The sequence below is a fragment of the Taeniopygia guttata genome, chromosome 4, assembly GCF_048771995.1.
Source record: "Taeniopygia guttata chromosome 4, bTaeGut7.mat, whole genome shotgun sequence".
Classification (NCBI taxonomy): domain Eukaryota; kingdom Metazoa; phylum Chordata; class Aves; order Passeriformes; family Estrildidae; genus Taeniopygia; species Taeniopygia guttata.
In genome coordinates this window covers 26,544,642-26,564,794 of record NC_133028.1, presented here as the reverse complement: position 1 = coordinate 26,564,794, position 20,153 = coordinate 26,544,642, and the positions used below count along the sequence as shown (strand labels likewise).

At 41.6% G+C, this 20,153-nt stretch overlaps 1 protein-coding gene across 4 annotated transcripts in view; it reads left to right on the top strand.

Moving 5' to 3' along the window:
- The window catches only part of LNX1 (ligand of numb-protein X 1), a 121,225-nt gene that overhangs the window by 55,538 nt on the left and 45,534 nt on the right, over nt 1-20,153 (top strand). Inside the window, exon 1 of one of the 4 annotated variants that reach the window (XM_030271080.4) lies at nt 3,135-3,649. The exons of 2 other annotated variants lie outside the window; for them this stretch is intronic. In XM_030271080.4, coding sequence (XP_030126940.4) covers nt 3,558-3,649 — 92 coding nt within the window. In that variant the 5' untranslated portion in view covers nt 3,135-3,557. Of the gene's footprint in view, nt 1-3,134; nt 3,650-20,153 lie in introns of those variants that run through there. One more of the 4 variants, XM_030271081.4, reaches the window with a different exon arrangement.

The window sequence follows — 20,153 nt, the reverse complement described above, 5'->3', positions numbered from 1 at the left end:
GCTGAGCTATTATAAATATTTTAATAGCACATTAAGGGTTTTATAATTGCCCTTTCTTCAAACCTCTTTTGAATCACAAATGACCTATATGAGAAGTAGAGCAGAAAATATTTCAGTTTGGTATTGGTCTTTGAACTTGAGTGCTCCTTTCTTCCAGGTGAGCACTTACCCAGGGTACCATGGGGCTCACAGAGAGACAGAGTCTGGAAGTCTGGCTGGACTCCCTCTTCACCCTTATCCCTCCTATCCACCCTATCACTCTCAATCCTGCCTCTGGGAGAGACCCCTCCAGGGAGCAGTTTGGTTCCTCTGCAATGAGAGAACTGAATGATTCTCTGTTTTGCATAGTAAAGGCATGTGCTGCTGCTTTTGTCTTGCATGTTCTGCTTTTTATAAGGAAAGTAGAAGGGTAAAAAGGTACTTTCAGGGCTGTGATTTCTGACAGCAGACTAACACTTTGCCACAGTCTGCATAACAGCACCTCAGGTCTGAGGAGAGATAGGGTCTAAGATGCGCACTTTTCTGTGAGCTGTATCTGTTACCCAGGGAAATTACTTCCCCTGAAGTTTGCAAGTGTAAACTGTGTGTACTTCTGGATGGGAAATGTGAAGGAAACCTTGAGCAGCCAGCACGGGGCTCTAGACTGTCGTGCACAGACATGTCCTGCACAGAGGACCAGAGCATGGCTGGTGAATAGGCTGGTGAGCCAAGAGGGTGGAGGTGTGTTCACATACTGCACACTTGGCAGTCTGCAAGCCCACAACCAGCAGTGGCTCTGCAGCCTGCCATTCAACATGCCCTCATTTGCACTGGAGACCTCATTTCCTGAAGCACCTGGATTCTCACTAGGAATTTATTCACAAAGTTATGGTATCCTAACCAACCAAAAATGTGATGATTTTGCATTACTAAAACAAAACAAACAAACAAAAAAAAACCACAAAAAAACCCCCACAGACTTTAGGGATGGGTTTATTAATCCCTTGAGAAGGTCATGAGACCACTTTTCACATGCTGGAGGTTTGGTGTTTGTGGATTTGGGTGCCCTTGTCCCCACATTTCTGGACCTGGCTTTCCCTGTGAGGGTGCTTCTGGCTCATGGTGCAAGAGGCAGTGGCAGCAGGCCCCAGCCCCGGCCAGCAGTGCTCTGGGAGTTCCACTGTGTTGGCTAAGGGGACAAAATAAGTTACTCATAATTTTCTGTCTTAGGTCAGTACTTCTCTAACAGGCCTCAAACGTTAATTTCAACAGAAATGCAGGTAAGGGGACTGTCAATCTTCTATGAGCTGCTGTCACTGAATTTGTGTTTCTCTACAGATTCGAACCACAAAATCTTGAGCCCCTAGTGCAAATGCCCTTTCCTTTTGCTATACATACAGCTGAATTTAATGTGATTTAGACCTCCCTGTTTGTCTTCGATTTTTTTGACATGATGATGTTGTGGCCATAAAATTAGCAGGATACCCATTCCCAATTTACCCCAATTACAGTCCCCAGTAAATAAGCAAATTGGAATATTGGTTTTTGAATGGAAGCCACACAGCCAGCAGAACTTCTAATTTCTAGTATTGATTTTCCTATGTGGATATGTGCTGTCCTGTCTCTTAGTGTCTTTTCCTTAAGGTGGTAGAAAAGGTATCCTTCACTACATGTCTTACGGAATTGCAGTGCTATAAATAATGATTTGGTCCTGTAAAGGCCTGGCACATTTTATTCCAGCACTTCCTGTTGAATGTCAGGGGCTTGGCCTCGATCTTCCCCTCAGGATCTTCAAGATCTTGTGCTTCTGGCTTGCTTGGCCTGAGCCCAAGCAGGGATAGGAAGAATTGTCTTGGTAACATATTCCCACCATCTCTTGCTGTTCCCTCTTCCCTGTGTCAGGTTCCCTGCACCAGGCCCCAGGGTTGCAAACTCCAGGAGCAGAAGACTGGAGTGATGGAGTAGGGTCTTCCTACCCTAAAGCCTTTAATGCAGTGAAATACAAAGCATTGCTACATAGGCTGGACATTTTTCTTCTTTGCTACTCATGACATGGATTTTCTTCCCTCAGAATGGTTGGGAGTGCTGAGTTACCTTAAGGTCTAAGGGAGAATAGGAAACCACAGGGAACTTCTGCTGTTGGGGGTTTCATTTTTACAGGGAATAGGTACTGTAACCCCACTAGCATTCCCACTTGAGGGAAGAAATAGGAGGGAACATTCTGAGTGATACTTAAAGGTGGACTTCTACATCCTTGTTCTTGCTGACACTGCACAGTACCTTTGGGGGTTTTTTTCGGTTTTTTGGGTTTGTTTTTGTTTTTGGTTTTTTTTGTTTGTTTTTTTTTTAAGCACAACATTAATTCATCACCTGAGGAATCTTATGCCTTTAATTCTTGGAAATGCAGAAACATCTCTTGCCACCCCATCTCCCATTAATAGCAAAGAGAAGGATGCTGTGCTCTATCATGCCCAGGGACGGATTAAACAGAACGAGCTAATGCTGTTCTCTTTAATTCTGGTGAATCAATAGAGGGAAAGGAAAATGTGTGATTTTTCTAATTAAAAAAAATCAGTAATAATCATAAATATTTGATGTCTGCATTGAGAACCGTTCAGAGCCCACCTGACATCTCCACAGAACACTATTGTGTTCTCAGTGAATAAATTAAAGTAGACTCTGCTAGGGTCACCAGGGTGGTCAGCAGTCCTCACATTACTTGCATTATTCAAGTTGAGACCAATCCTGGTTCTCAGAAAGAAAACAAAAGTTTGCCCTGATCAGTGATGAGGTCACTGATGGAACAAGGTGAGCTTGCTGTTTTATGCTTTGTAATTGATGAGAGAACTTTACCATTTTTTTTTAAACACTGGTTACCATGGAGCAGTCCACTGAAAGCATCCTTATTTAAAATGTTTGCTCTTGCATCCTTCAAAAAAAAACCCTGAGAAGAGACATGTCCTTGGATTATTACAAGATTTATGTTTGTACAAAACCATCTGACTGGATTTGGGGAATTCAGACTGAGATGCAAACAGCTAGCAGTTGGCTGTGATCTTTTGCAGTGTTTTACTTTAAAAAGGTGTGGTCTTCTGATATCGCCTGCTACAAAACTCCACAGGGGGCATTTTTTTTCCCTCCCTTGTCAGACAGCTACACCCTTCTGTGATGCATTTTAGCTCGTAACCCATCTGCTTGTGGGCAGTGATGTAAACATACCAGCTGCCTCTGAAGAACCACTCTGAATCCTGCAGGAGGCAGGTCTCTTCCCCGAGCATCGCTCTCCTCTGCAGCATAAGTCACTGTCTCGCCAACCACGCTGTGCTGTCCCTAAACCCTCACATCTACCCATCTGAGAGTCAGATCGAGTAATCCTCTTACAGGTCAATGATTTTTGCAGTGTAGCTTTGTTTCAGGGATTTAAGCTCGATTCATAATGTGCTACCATTGCGTTGAAATGGAAAGGCTTGCTTAGAAGGGGCTTGGCTGGCACGAAAGCTTCTCATTGTGTGTCCCACCAGCACAGAGAGACGGTGGGAAGGAGGAAACCTAGCAGCAGTGCCAGCACTGCCCTGAAAATGAAGGCTCTCCTGTTACTGGTCCTACCTTGGCTAAGTCCTGCAAACTACATAGACAATGTGGGCAACCTGCACTTCTTGTACTCCGAGCTGTGAGTACGCACAGTCGCGCCGGCATCGTGCTCTCTGTCTGTCTGTCTGACCCGAATGGTGGGAAGGGGCTCGCCATGAGCGTTTTGGGGGGTCTGTCTGTGTGTCTGTGCCTGTGCATACATGTGAAGAAAATCCTGCGATGTCTTGCCAACAGCTCCACACCGTGCTGCTTCCCATCCGGAGGGCTAATAATAGCAGTACGTCCCCATTGCTTTCTGCTTTGGGAGCAGCTGAGATGTACTGAGTGAAACTGCTTTTTTCCTTATCAACTTGTTTTTCTGTGCTGATATATTAGGTGTTTGTTGGTTTGGGGTTTATTTCCATTTCCGAATCTGTGTTTTTCCTTTATTTTCTGTAAATAGCTTTCGGGGGATCTGGTTATAGGGGAGGGCATCAGGCTAGACACCCCCAGTAGAGCACTGTCTGTGTACATGCATAATGTTCTGTGTGTAAAGCTGCATGCCTGTAGCAAAATGCTGAGAAGCCTTTCACCAGAAATAATTCACTTGAGACAGAAGAGAATTTTCCCGTATTTCTGTTTTTGCCCACAGCAGAATGTTATTTTTTCTGTGAAGCAAATTTAACTGTAACAATCCATTAACATATCTTCATGTTTTTAAAAAACACACCTCAAATGACCCCATAGCTGGTCTTTCCAAGCCACAAAACAAATATTCTATGATATCTCTGTAAATGTTACTACTTTAATTTGTGCTTTAATTTGAATGTTATTGTACTAGTTAGTGGAGCTTTTATGACTAGAAATAGATATTTGTTTCACTATGTTTTCATTAATTATGTGTTGTTTATATTTTAACAAATTGTAAACTTTCAAGATGTTAATTGAGATAGTGAATGAAATGTCTAATTCTCTCTAAAATGAAAAATGACTGTATTATGCCTATTGTGGGAATATTTTAGTAACAGTTGTGATGAGTATCAAAGTGACTAATTTTCAAATTATTTTGTCCCTACTGTCAGACAAAAATAGCAGTGTTTTGCAGAAACACAAAGTCGCCTTTTGAAATCCTTGTGTGATGTGCATGGCAACTATTAATAATTTAGTCATACTGCGTACAACAGCTAAGGATTTCTGTATGCTGTAGGTGTTTTTAAACATTTAACAAATCTAGTGTTGAGCTATGTCCTCATTTTAATTTACTGGCATTTTGTTTAAGAATGTTAATTTTAAAAAAAACAAAACCAGAAAAACACAAACAAGAAACAAACAAAAAACAGTTAAGCCAAGCAGGCTACAGGAGCAATCAAGCTCAAAACAGGGCAGATGAACACTTATAATGGAAACAATGGCATCTGGGACATCTAGTTTCCAGGAAAACAAACCAATGAGATTAATCAGAGCACAGGCACAGATGCAGCCTACTTGCTTTTCTTGGGGAATTCAGGTTCACTGATTCTCCCAGGATAAAGGGCTATGATGTACGGTAGCTATTCATCTCTTATTTATTTAGCCTTCTAACCCACAGAGATGTTAGTTCTGCTGAATGTCTGCAGTTGTTCCAATGGAGTGGGTGTGGACTGGGGCTTGGACGTGCATCTTCAGTAGTCAGCAATGGGAGGTGCATATCCCCTCTCCAGCCCTGGATGCTCTCTGGTGCCAGAAGCCACTGCTCAGGGCCTCCCACACCACTCTGCCTCTGGCCAGGGCAACAGAAAGTACAATTTACTGCGGCTGACACAATCCAAATGGGCATCAGGAAGTTTGACCTCCTTTCAGGAATTTCTCCTTCTCCTCCACGTGTATGTAGTGCCTCTGGCTGCTGCTGGATGCTGCACAAGGCATTGATATATTAATCAGTGGGATGGATTAAAGGTCCATTCTACTAACAGCAGTTGAAAGAAAAAGAGAAGTACTGTTTTCAGTCCTGTTTAATCAGTTTATACAAATGTTATGACCTACAGGTTGATTCTTCGGTTGCTTGGTCACTTGGACATTTTTAATGCAATTTTATGAGTGAAACAGATAAACCACTGATGTCCAGGAAAGCCTGGCACCCAGGGACACAGGTTAACTGCCACAGAACTTTTGTACCCCAAACCAGCAGCTTTGTAAATCTTTTCCCACAGCCGACTGAAGAGCCCCTGCTGTGTGTAGTGTGTCTGATGACTTGCACCATGGCTCAAAACTAGGCCGTAGTAGGCAGAAAGCATTTTTTTCATTGTCGTACTCTTTGGTTGCTGGCAAGTACACATACTGGCCTCAGTCAGGACTCATTTTCTTGGCTGTCAGCTACCAGGAATTCCAGTTGAGGAGGAAGAGTGGGATGATGGGTTTGCTAGCAACAAGGAGAGAGTGGAGGATAGTGGAGGATGCAGTTACCATCACCGGTGCTGGCACAAGATGAAAAATAAGAGTGCTGGGATTTACACTGGCCTCTCTCTCACAAAATCCATGTTTTCCCTTCTACTCTGTTCAAAGGTTATGTTATTTGTATTGCATTGCTGAGGTTTGCTTTAGTTCCAGGGGATTTTTGTTCCTAAATGTGCAGTGGGCTACTTGGAGAATAGGGATTACAGCATAGCACAAAACCCATCTGGAGAGGCAGGCCTTGGAATCCAGCTAAGAAATAAAGAGATTTTAGGAGATTTGAAGAGGAGAAATTAAGTTGGACAAAGGCTGTGCCAGACCTTTGCACTTCAGCTGGGTGCCACAGAGGCAGTTTTAGTTTCCTGTTAGCAGTCTGATAATTACAGGTATTCCCAGGAAGCAAATACATATACATGTCCCCTGATGTTGTTACCTGCACTAAAACCACTTCCCTGGCTATTGTTTGTTGTCCTTCCCTTAGCACAGATCTCGACACAGTTGTTGTTCCTGTCCTTGCTCTTTGCCAAATCGTGAAGAGCATCATGTGGTAAGCCAGGGTTCTCCCTCTTGAGGAGAAGCCCATGGAAACATCTGACAGAAGAACAAGAGAAACCTGTGAGATCTATCTTGAGGGGTCTCTGGGACACCCACCCAATGTCTCGCACCATTGTAAGGGTCTACATGGGTGTTGAGGAAACCCTGCCCAAGGGTCCATGCCTTCCTCTTTATATATCTGTAAAGACTTTGAAAGGTATCTGCTCGCTTTCTTTTAGGCATATCTTCAGACATATCTTCATAGAGGGAATACTTGCCCCAGCATTCTTTTGGGTTAAGGAATGTTATTCCCTCCAGTTAAAAACATGGTATACGGATGGAGAGGCAACCTGTGGTCACTCTTAGGAAACTTTCCTAAGTGTGATGACCTGGTGGCACTGCTCACACCATTGCTATCCCTCTCACATCATAGGACAAGCTATACAGCAGGGTATTCCTCAATAGCAGGATTTTCTGCACCTTTTGCTCAAAGAGGCACTTAGAAATAAAATTGAAGGGAAGGAGGTTGCAAGACAAGGCAGTAAATGACCTCACCTTGTCTCCCTAAGGACATCAATCATGTGGCAGCATGGGGTGCTTTTCAGTCTTATCCCAGTTCAGCACATGGCCATGGTGACTGAGTGCCCAGGATGGTGCTGGGCATTGCGTGTGCTCGGCATAGGTCGAGCACTGAGAAGTCCTTGGCAGCCACTCTTGCTGGCACTCTTTCCCTCAAAGGATTAAACAGCTCCTGGCCTTAGTCCCAGCTGGTAATATATCAGCTAGATCTACCCCATTAATCTGAATCAAGCCGTTGTTTTTTAAAATATTTTGTTTGTTAGGTGGAAATGCACAACCTACTCCCTTGTGTGAAAAAAGTACATTTTTTTCCTTACCCTTCTTGAGTTTTGCATGAAACAGTCAAAGGAATCTCACCAAATTAACTGAATTGAGTTTCCCCATATAACTTTTATACAATAAATACTCTCTTAAATTTCAAATCAGCACTATGGGCTGGAATAACCAGAAAAATTTTGTTTCTCTGTTTATTCAGTTTTAAAAGAAGAGATGCAGGTCTCTTCTACTGCCATTGAGCAAATATTTTTTATGGTAAAAACAGTAAGGTGCACTCTTCCAGCCCCCTTACATCCGTGAACTCTTCAGCCAACTTCTTTAATTTCTGTTCAACTCAGTGGGGAAACTTGTGTTTGGCTGCAAGTCTATCCCTGTAAAATATCCTCCCCACACAGAGGCTGGGGAGCACAGCACATGCAATACTCCTGGCAAAATTGATAAGCCTGGAGCACCTTTTTGGCTCATGTGTTAGTTAACTGCAAAAGCCACATGTTGGCCTCCTTATTCTGTGCAAAGCTGTGTTTGTGGAAATCTGTGTCAAAGATAAACTGTGAGGTTAATTAAAGCTGAAAGTGCTGGAAATCAAATGTTGAATGGAAATATTATTAAATGATAATATAAATTAAATGTTTAGGATATCTACATTAAATAGCCAGGATAAAGCACACTAAGATAAAAAAGATTCAGAGAGTCTTTTCCAAAATATTAGAATTGGATGTCTCTTGGAAAGCAGAGCTGAGGTGAATTAAAACAGAAAGTCATGAGTGTGTCATCGGCTACCATTAGCTTCATCCCTATGCTACAGCTTCACAAAGGGATCGCATATGGAGTTGGTTTTCCTTCAGAATTATGAGCTCTCCCCCAAAATCTCAAACAAAGACCTACTCTCAGCCTAGTCTCTCACTGCAGTTAGTCTCACCCTTCTCCACCATCTCTCTCCCTTGCCCTCCTACTTCTGTCCTCTGCCTCATACCTCTTCTGGTCCTTAGCTTTGCTTATTCCCCTCCTCTTTCATGCCATGGTCATGCCTCTATTGTGCTTCTTTGTATTTCCAGCCTTTAGATTTGCACAGGAGAGCTTGAAATGTTAGTACAAATAAGGCCAGAAAACCCCTAAGCAGAATCTCATGTAGGTGAACTGAAAATATGCTGTATTGTTGTTAAAAGTACAAAAGAGTTGCAATATAAACTCTTAGTATTGAAGTGCCCAAACAGAATTATCTAAATATATTGTGTTGCATTCAAAAGTGTTTTATGTTAGCGTTAGGAGTGCAGCAGAAAGCTGTCATTTAACTGACTGTAAATGTCTGGGTCTGGTCACTCTTCAGCCAAAGATTAATTGCACCCCTTTAGCAGCACAGTGGGATCTGGGTTTCTGACCCACCTTCTGCCACCCTCTCACAGAGATGGTACCTTTCCCCAGCAGCACACCCTCCTGGCTTTTCTGCATAGGTTAGAGAGTGCTGAGTTTTTGTGGTACAATTAACCGTTACTGGTTAGCATTTTTTTTCCCAGTGTGATTCTAGGTGCAGAAATAAATTTGTCTAGGACAGCGCCAGAAACCAAAAACCCCATGAGAGCATTAAGAATTTGTTGGCTCTGCCTGGGAACTTTGTGTATAAGCAAAATTGGCATTTTAGTTATAGACTGAGAAAGATTCTGCTTCATTTCCTTCTATGCATGCAAGAAAGTTACCTTTACTCCAATCACAGCTACCTCCACACACTTGAGATCAGAATTAGGCGTTTTATTCTTCTGGATTGTTTTCTCAAGGCTTCTCACACCTTTGGAAAAGGCTGACATTGTCTAGTGTCAATCTCAACAAACATATTTTGTTGCCAAAAGTAAAACCTCAGTCAGCCAAAAAAACACTAAAACCCTGCCAAGATGGAAAGGCAATGTAACAATTATGGTTGGCAGAAACGTTTCTTTTTATGAATGACTTATATCTCAATTATGTTTGATTTTTCTGTAAGTTGCTCAAAAAAAAAAGGTGCTTACATGGCTGGCCCATGTAACAGGAGCACAGAGGGGTCAAACATTTACCGCACTTGGAAGCCTCCTCACAACAGGCAATCCACGTTGGAATGGGGACCAAAGAGGGCAAAGCACCAAAGGTGTGGTGGGGTAGGAGGAAGGAGTGAGGTGGTGGGAGTTGCAGGAGGTCGGTGATCACTCCCAAGCAGCAGACTCTCGTTTCTTGCCTGACATGAAGCCACACAGGCCGTATGCTGCAAGTTTGGCCGACCTCCGCAGCTCTCTGACAATTAACCTAGTTTAACACTGGCACTGGCAGCATGACAAGGATATTTTTCCTTGAGCTATTTCTCTGACAAATCTGCCAGAACTGGGCTGTCCTGCAATGTGAGGATAAACACTGCTCTTGCAGAGCTCTTATGCCTGTTGTAGCTTAAATCCTGCTCTGAATACTGGTTCTGAGATCAGCCACAGCACAGCTTGTTACACTGTAGGGAAGCAGACTAGCAGGTCTGAGGGTCTTCTTGGATATCTTTAACACGCTTGACCTTTTGGGGGAATCTTTAAGGTATGGCCTTTAAGGTCCCCAGTCCACTGAGTAACTAACTGCATTTCATGACCTTCTCCATAAGAGTTATTGTTCAGGAACTAGAACTGATATTCTGCATCTTGGCATGTGGCAGCATGTCTGAAATACCTCCTGGAGCCATGCAGTAACTGGGTGCACAAGGATGCCAACAAGCACAGGACACAAACACAGAGGTTTTGTAGTAACTTCACTGGCAATGTTGGACTAATAACATCCTATGTGGCAGCGTGCAGGTGACTGCTTGGGGCTTCCCCTTTCAAAAGCAGGGTCCAGGCTGGTCCCTCTGTGTTGAACTGGTACGTCAGTGGAGGTATCTGTTAGTCAATGATATGTCACATGTCATGATTAAACCCCCACTACCACCAAAGAATTCCTGGTTTGGATCTGAACTATATTTTGGGATTAAGAAAGTGAACTGATTTAGTAACATCTTAAAAAGCTGAATGAACCCCTTGGCCTCAGCCAAGTTGCAGCTGGTAAAGGCTGCATTTCTCCAGTGAATCCTTGGGCTCTCCCTAGAACATGCTTTATCCATTCATTTAATTTATTGATTGACAACAGATTTTGAATACTGAGCAAGGCAAGTTCAGCAGCAGCCCAGTGAAATGGCTAGAGATTTCAACAGATGTTTCGTTTGCACAAAGAAAAAATTCTTTAAATCATCCATAACTTCTACATGGTGTACAATATTTCCTCCCCATATGAAAGAAAGTAGGCTGACTGTAACAGTGTATAAGTCAAGTCATATATTCAGAACGTTTCTTTGTCATTTTGGTTGGATTTTTGCTGGCAGCATCCTCAAATTTTATTGACAAAGTCTTGTTCTTTTCAGCAGTGGAGGCAGACAACCAGATTTGTAACAATGACACATTGCTATTGGCTGTATCTGCTCCCATTCTCTCTTTTAATATATATATTTAATATTTATAGAGGATACCTGGGAGAGGAGTAAAAAATAACCATTGACTCCTCTGTTTTAATGGAGTTGCCTTGCTCCATAACATTGCTATGACACATGGTATGAAGTAGCGTAAGACAAGATACTTGCAATTGCTGGAGCCATCTTAATTTTTATTTGCTTTTCTACTAACTTACAGCATGTTATTTATCTGAATAATGTAAAATAAGTGAATAAAATGCTTTTAGAGCTATAAATTTCAGCTACAAAATTCAATCATTAGTCTGTTACTTTGTAACTTGTTTTTTTCTACTCAGCTGTCTTGAAATCATGTTGGCAGTTAGCAAGTGTTTTAGATCAGCAAGTCATTTCATGTGCATGTATTGTGAAGCCTGTGCTCTGTATTACGCATTGCAGATCCGTCATTCACTAGACAGGGTGCCATATATTTTTAATGCAGAATTTCAATAATTTAGCAACCTCTTAAATAGAAGGCAAGGGAAATCTGCTCCTAGGGTTGTATTCTCCTTTCTCCTCTGCAGAACTTAGTGAATGGATAAGATTAGTATACTCGTGGCCTTGGTTTTTTGTGTTTTATTAAGAACAGACAGTACTAATTTTGAAAGTATTATTCAGGCACTTTCTTTTCTTCTCTCATATGTGATAAGCATTACTGTTATATGTTATTTTTAACATCCAGTAAGTACTGGTGATATTCCACTGGTTTTAACTTTCCTTCCCATGTAAAAGGAGTAGTGGGATGGTTTCATAGAAACGTCCACAGAGACCTCTTCACTTGTAGATTTTATAATTCAAGTGAAAGGTCAGAAAACGTCCCTTGCAGAGCAGGCATTTGTGGAGAGGAGATGGGCATGATTAACCAAATCTGTCCTGTGATCCATGGGAGACCACTGAAAGCAGAGGGTGCACTATGCTGCTGCTATTATATGAGAATGTGTAGGTTGATATGGATGAGCAAGGCTGTTTCTCTTGATGTGTATGAACATATTCTGCCAAGAGGCTAAATTACAGTCAGAAATAAGTGCTCTGTATGAAAAGCACATGTTGCAACTCAGCCCTTTGCCAGGCAGGTTTTGCAGTGGGAGCAGAAATCCCAGGAGTTTGTTGTGGCTTGCCCTTGTCAACTCCCAGAGGAGGGTCACCTCTGGTTCTGATTTAAACAATTGGCACATCTCTCCTTCAATCATTACTACCTGTTTGGTTTCTACAGTGGGAAGATGGGGAAAATGGCACTGTGTGCTCATACTGGTGGGTTTGTTTGGTTGTTTGGTTTTTTTTTTTCTTGGTGCTGCTGTGCCTGAGGTTGTCATTGGGATCTGTTGAAGGGGCGCAGAATTGAAGTGACAGTGGCTGCTACTTTGCTCCAATGCAGGCTGTGATGGAAATGTTGATACTAATAATATTAATAATAATAATTATTACTAATAATATTAGTAAATCAGTTTAGCTATGCTGAGAAGGTTTTGCTGTGGATGTCCAGTGGTATCTACTGCAACCCATGGCCCCCTGCTGCAGCATGGACCCTGCCATTAGATTGGCAGAATCTTGTGCATCCCACACAGCCCCCGGTGTTGGGAGCATGCTCTGTTCTCAACATCTGCTTTCTACTGTGCTGTCATGGGCCAAAGATATGGCCAAATAAATGTACTTTCCTTGATGCCATATTTGTCAATTTTCTCAGTGTCCATTTTTAGATGGCATTTAAATTTTGCATATCTTGATGAATTTTAGTGGATTGAATGTGTGCAGTTTCTAGCAAACGTGCTGCTTTCAGGTTCTTCCCTCAGAGGAGATTAAATTCTAGTACATTTTTTATTCTTCCAAGGCATGAGTGTAATGAAGTTGGACAGTAATGGTTGCTGCATTTCACTTTTTTTCTGCTCTTTCCCCAGTAGCCTGAGTATCTGTAAGTTTGAAGGCACTTGCAGTTATGGTCTTTGAGTTCAAAATAAATCAGAAGAGAACAGACCAAAACAGGACACAGCATCTAATAAGATATATTGTATACATATAAACTTGCACTTAATATGTTGAGCTAAGAAAGCAAACAAATTCAGCCTTGCAGATCTGCCTTTTTTATTATCTAGGTTCAAATAATAGTGAAGTGACCCAAGTGAACAAAAGAAATCTGTGAGGGGAGGCCAAGATCAAGTAACCTTCTTCTGGAACTGATGAACTGTAATCCATACCAGATATTTAAAAAAAAAAACCAACATTTGTTCCTGTTCCATTTACCTCACAACAATATGTTCTGTCCTCTTGTCTCCTCTTCTCGCCTCTCCTCGCCAGCAGATGCTAAGTTGCATCCTTCATATTTTTGCTAACTCAGTATTTGCAGAGAGGTTAACAGTCTCTTTCTCAGAGACAAAATGCATTTCACAGATTTTATTTTTGTTAAGGGCTGCTAATTGTTGCTCAGATCTTCCTGTGCTACATGTCTCCTCTGTTTTTCAAATTTCCAGCAAACAGAGGTTGACAACCAACACAAAAAATACCATAGTGATTTTTGCCCTGTGGTGCTTTACAACACCAAGAGGACTCACAGCTGACAGCAAAAAGGGTTTAGCCTGTGATGAAAGTGTTTGATTTGTTTGCATGTTGGGTAAAAATAATAGTTTACTCTTAAATAGGTGCTTATCTTTTTGCAGTGCTACATAAACTCTCTGGATGCTACCTGCCAAGTATGAATTGGCTACTTCTGCCCTATTTATCTTTTAAGAAAAGATGCAGGGGTGAACTTTAAATAGGTTCTTCTGTGGGTTATCTTGACAAGACTTATAAAGCTCATTTAGTCTCTGTCATCACCAGTACCAGGCTGTGTTTTGGTTTCTTTAGCTGTTTTCCATTTGACTGCTCCTGGCTACACTAAATCTTTGTCTTTCTCTTGCTTCCTCTAAATTCCTATTTTGTTTACACCTCTTCTCTTGCCTCTTGCCTCTCCAACACTTCTGCCCCACTAGATCCAGCTATACCAAAGGATCAAGGTTATCAGGGAAGTGTGACTTTGAACACTGAACAGCATGACAGCAACATGTTTCTGCTGTCTGGTAAAGGAGAACTATTCTTGGGTGCTCTTGGGTTGAACTGTGAATAGAGATCACTGTCATTTCAAAACCTCTTGAAGTTGGTAGGTTCAATCAATCAATTGATGGACACTTCTGCTGGGGCTGCACAAGCCATGTCCTCATTGTTGTAGTGGTGGCAAGACCCTGTCTGCATCCTTCTCTCATCTGTGTAATAGTGAAAGAGTCAGTGAAAGGGCAATTCACTTGAATATCTTGTCTTGTTAAAGGAGAGGAAGAAAAAAAGAAAGTGGCTGACTTGATCTGTCAAAGACCCTTGTGGTTGACTCCAGTGGTGCTGAAGACACCAAGACGTGTTCCCTCTATTACCTTGCACTGTTGCAGCACTGCAGAACTCTGAGCTATTATGTTTCTTACTTTAAATTTATGGATTAATGTATGAGTAATATATTGTCAATTTGAGCTGTAGAACTTAACTTCAGCAAAACATGTGGAGCTGAAGGCTAAAAGCAAGGAAATATTTATGGGTTGACCAGATTTGCTAAGACTCCCTTCATACTACTTTCACTTCAGCAGTCTTGGTGAATTCTAAACATTTGTCTGTTCAACTAAACATAGATTAAGGCAGGCCATGGAAATAGCTCCGTTGAAGAGCTGACATCTAATCAGAGTTTTATCAACTGATCCTCTGCCTAGTTAAATTACCATCTGGACTGAAATTCTTAAAAGAGTTGCAAATTGTCCTACAAAACCCCCTACAAATGGTGAGAATAAAACAAGCAAAAAAAAAAAATAATGGTAATAAGTTCTCTCCCAGTATAATTCAATTCCTCTTGCTTAGATGGTTTGTTTAGTTCCAGAGCCTTGCTCTAGTTGTTCTATGTGCTATTCCAGTACCCGAACAGAGGAAGAAGTTATGAAAACAGCCATATCTTAAGTGCTTGATTTTTGCCTCACTTAGTCCTATACAGGTATTACTCCACTGACTTCAACAAATGCTCTCTTGAATTTAATTTGAATTAATTTGGAAGAAAATGAGGTTTTGCATTCATGGGAAAACTTCTGCTTTTCACACCTATAGAGCAGAGAGATAGAATAGTAGAGATTCAAAATAATATTTTTGAGAAAGAGACCTCTAACCACACTAATTTACACCATGTGGTTTTTAGAAACATCAATTTTAAAAAACAGAACATCCCTTGAGAGCATGTGGGTGAATGAGTTGAAACAATATGAATAAAATGTCATGGACTCCATCTTCTGCAATCGTTGTGACAACCTCTCCCTCCCTCAAAAAACACAACCCCTGTGTGGGAGATTTGTAAAACCTCAGACTTCGCTTCTTGTGACAATGGTAGTTGTATGACGACAGATCTTATAAAACAGTGACTTTTCTCACGCTTTTTTTTTTTTTTTTTTTTTTTTTTTTTTTTGGTGAAATTTATCTCCCTGCATTGGCAAACACAAATTCCATGACTTTAACGCTGACCAGAAATCCCTTTGGAGAAGCATGTTTTCAGGAGAGTAGCAGGACTCAGGATTAAACTGACCCACTGCAGAATAGTCACATCTGCTGCTGAAGGGCCAGGGTATAGAAAGATCCCAGTTTGTCTCCAGCTCTGAAGTCTGTAAGGCCCATGCATGCCACCACAGAAGGCTTCTAGATGTTTAGGAGTGAACAGACTTGCTGCCTATCTTACAAATTGCTGAGGAAGCTGTGTGGCATAGCTATCGACTGAGGATTAATCCTGGTCCACTCTCACCACCTCTCATTGACCATAGTGATGGGGATTATGTAGGAATCAGTTTGACATATCTATTTCACCTCAGTGTGCCAGGCATAAGGGAGTTCAGGTTTGATGTTATTTTTCTATTGACTGAAGGGAAAGTTTGGGTTTACAGTTTCTTCATTCAAAATCTTCTGTGTGATTTTTTTCCTCATCTGGAGGTGTCTCAGTGTGGTACCATGTGACACATCTTCTTCTGTCAGTCCTGCTTCCTGAGGAGGCTGTGGACACAAAGGAGGACAGGAGATAGCACATGTCCATCTGAGACCTGCTTTGGCTTGCTGCATGGGCATACACTGGCAGTATTTCAAAACAGCCTTGAGATAGTGTTTTGCCTCTGAAGGTATGTGACTTCCTGCATAACCCAGGGAAAACAGAATTTTGCTGTTTTCTCTGGGACAACTGGCCCAAGAAGGCAGACACAAGAAGAGAAGTAGAGTCATGGGTATTACCTGAAATCCTCCTAGGGCATTCTGTAGATGTGGCTGTGACTGAGCAGGAGAGGGTTCATAAGCTGCTGCATCTACACTGAGACACAGCTGTGCTCTGTTAGAGAGAAACAGAGAAACTGGATGCTAGGTAATTTCATAATTTACATGTCTGTTTTTCAAGTAGTGTTTGCCATTTGGAAAGTTAGTTGGGCCTGGACTTCCTGAATAAAATTTTCAAGAAAAGTTTGAAACCATGTGAGGCATCATTCTGGAACCACCTATTGTGCTTTCTGACAATAACAGCTCTCTTGGCACCCTTTTTCCCCCTCTCTGACATTTCCACAAAGAACAGCTGTGCTGCTTACGGTCCCCTGTGCTAGGGAAGCAATTGCTGATGTAATCCTCCCCTCCCTTCTGGCTGCTTTGCAAAGAGTGTTTTTTCCAGGTCTTCTAAAACAATCACATTGCAGTGAAATGGTCCTCACCCTTTGAAGCCATTGGTGAGTTGTCAGGTCCAGGGCTGAGCACAGAAGTTCAAGTGACTCACGATTCTGCATCTTTAGCAACATGTGGATGCAGTGACATATTTAGTAGCACATGTTACTGAAGTCCTGAGCTCTTTTTTGCTTTTAGAAGGCAAATGAGTGTTACTTTCATTCCCCTCTCTCCTTTTTGATAGAGATGCTGAGGGAATAAAGTGCTGTTCGTACAGTTAGGACTTCGTGGCAATACTTTAACTCTTACTGCTTTGTGCTAAAGTAGTTTAAAGAGCCAAATCCTATGTTGTGGGAGACATTAAAAAAAAAAAACAACAAACCATAGTCAGTAAAAAATACTTTTTATTACAAATTAAACAAAGCAAACGTAGCAACTTAGATGTGTCTCTCAGAGAGACCCAGGCTTGACCAATTAGGCATTTAGTGTCCAGAAGAAAGGGTGGCAAAGAAAGGGTAGGAATTACCCTAAAAAGGTGATTTGAACACACAAGGAAGCTAATCCATAAAAAAGTTGGGTGTGAAGTGACAATACTGTTCTTGTTCTAGGATAGCTTCTCTGGTGAATACTCTTACTCTGGAATGGGTATGTCTGCAGGGAATCTATTCTCAGATATGTGTGTCTACACGTATTACATAGTGTGCCTGAGGTGTCATTCCTCAAGCACCACAGTAATCAGGTACTTCCCTGTTGCAGACAGCCCCTAGGAAGCAGCACCACCTCTGTAAACTGAATGTGGTTAACCTTTGCAGAATACTTTGTGCTCCATTTTGGAAGGTCGTCTTAATGCCAGTATCTTAAGTACTCAGAAAACCCTGCAACATGGTGCTGTAGCATCTTCAATTAGCTTTCAAAGAAAAGTAAAATAATTTGCCATGTGGCTGTTCTGTTTACAATTGCTAATTGTTAGGTATTGATTTGCCTTTCTTCTTCCTTCTTTTCTCTCTGCATTGCACTCTTATAAACACACAGTGCTGAGTATCTGGCTTTGCCCTTCAGGAAGCAAACTTGCTTCAGGGCAGTTAAGGAAGTTCCTCAGAAGTTGAAGATAGGTAAACTGCCAACCACTGGTCTAAGACATTGTGAAAAATTACTACAGAAACCCATGTCTCAATTTCTAATATAAATATTTAAATGCACTACAAATTTTGTTTAGTCTGCTTACCCGTTTTTTTTTAAATCCTCAGTGTCCATGTCAGGCTGAGGTGGATATTTTGTAACCAGTGGGAAATTACTCATTTTATCTGTTAGACTATTCTTTATTATATGGCTTGTTAAGCCATCTGCATTAACAGCTGCTGTGTTTATATTTACATGAAGTAAGTGGGATTTGTTTTATGTATGTCCCAGTCAGGGCTGCAAACATGTCCAATGCCCCCAGCATGGTGCTGTCTGCTGGACACTAGTATGCATGTCCAGCTGGAGATCCTGTCTTTTGATGATGTTTTGGGTCACCTTGGGTGATGCCTTTGATGTGAATATTAGCAGATGATGAGGCATGGCACAAGCATGCTGCTGGAAGTTAGATTGCCAGCTGCCTTCTGAAGGACCAGGGTCGTCTCAGTCTGAAGAAGACAGATGTAATTATCCCCATCTCAGAGCTGATAATGAAATTACATCATTTCCAATGCCACCTTCGTTTTCCTCCAGGGAGTCCATCATTACTGCTAACAGGACCCAAGTCTACTTAAATTGTGACATTAACAAAATCACAGCCTGGGCTGGAACAGCCTCAGGCACAGAGGCTGTCTGAGTCACCCAGATGCCACAAACTGTCACACAGAATTCACAGTTTGAATTCATTTCAGGACAGGCTGTCACACAGCAGCCTCAACCCATTTTGTGGGAGCAGCAAGGTCAGGCAGGATGTTCCTTCTAGGACAGCAAGAGCAAGGCCACTGTCCTGTATTATCTAGGGAAATATAATTTTGAGCCCATGCTCAAGGTTCAGTACTCCAAACCTGCTGCTCAGGTTTTCCCACCTTGTTCTAGGTGCCCAGCTGTACACATGATGTTTATATTTTAAAATTGAAAGCAAGTCTAGTCATTAGAACTTGAATATTGAAATTTCCAAGGCTGCAGTGTTATAAAAGGGAAAAGAAACTGCAGTTTCCTGAAGATGTATTTTTTTATTCTGTTTCCAGTACTTTAGTTGGATGAATACAAAAGTTAATGTGTTTTGTAACAGGACAGGATGAAATGACTGCCTTTTATCCTGAAAAGGCTTTTTAAACAATTGAATAATTAAAGAAAAAAAAAAAAAAAAAAAAAGCAGAGAGAAAAACACCCAGTATCTGAATGGGGCCTACAGGGAAGCCAGAGGGGGACTCTGCCAGTGACTCTTGTGATAGGACAAGGAGCAATCGGAACAAATTGAAAGAAGGAAAACTTAGGTTAGGTATAAGGAAGAAATTCTTTACTTTGAGGATGGTAATACACTGGAACAGCTTGCCCAGAGAATTTGTGGATGCCAGCAGTGTTCAAGGACAGGCTGGATAAGACCTTGAACAGCCTGGTCTGCTGAAAGGTGTCCTTGTTCATGGAGGTTGGGGTTGGGACTAGATGGTCTTTTAGGTTCATTCCAACCTAAACCATTTTATGATCTTCTCTTATTTATACAATGCAAAAATAGCCTGAAATCTGAGCAATTAAAAGTGACTAAGAAAACCTAAAGAAACAAAACATCTGGAAACTAAGGAATATGAACAGCCTGAGAAAAATTGGTTTAAAGGAAGGAACAGAGCAAAACTTGTTTACTCCAATTTTTTTCACAGTGAGTACAATTGTTCACTGGAACAACATCTCCAGGGATATAGTAGATTTCCCATCACTTAAGGTTTTCAAGATGCTTAAGGTTAATCACCTCAGATAAAAGTTTTATCACTCAAAGTTTTGGAGAAGATGCTAGATAATCTCATCTAGGCTTCCTCTCCTATGAAAGGTTGGACAACATGATCTGTTGGGGTCTCTTCCAGCCTAGGCTCATCTATGATTTTGTGGTACTTTTTATTTGTCAGAGATATGCATTTTGTGTTATTGGTAATATGGTACCCACTTCTGAAGGCATCTCTTGTGTTTAAGGTGAATTATTGTTTGCACTCTATTTTTTTGTGTTTTATTCCTTGATCCACCAGTTATATCCTGGTGATCTGAGAAAACAATACACAGTTTTCCAGAGAGGTTCTCAGCCTGTATCTGAAGCCTCTAAGGCCAATTCTTCAGCTTCAGACTGAAGACAGGCTTGTGTGTCTTGATGGCATTGCCAGACTTTCCCCAAGATACTGGCTGGACTACAAGGGGAGTGCCTTTCCTCTCTCAAATTCAACTGAAAAGCCACAGGAGGCTCTGAGGAAGGACTCAGTTTCTCCCTCCCTATGTGCCAGGGTTTAATTTGGATGCAGCATTGGTCTCCCTCTTGCTTAATTTGCCTCTCAGAATAAGCTTCAGCGGGAGGAGCAGAAATCAGCCTTATCCCAACCTGAGCTTTAGTGGTTAAAGCACTCCTGAAAACTGAGGTGGGAGGGTGTGAGCTCCTTCAGCCTCCCCTGCCAAGTGAGAACTGAAG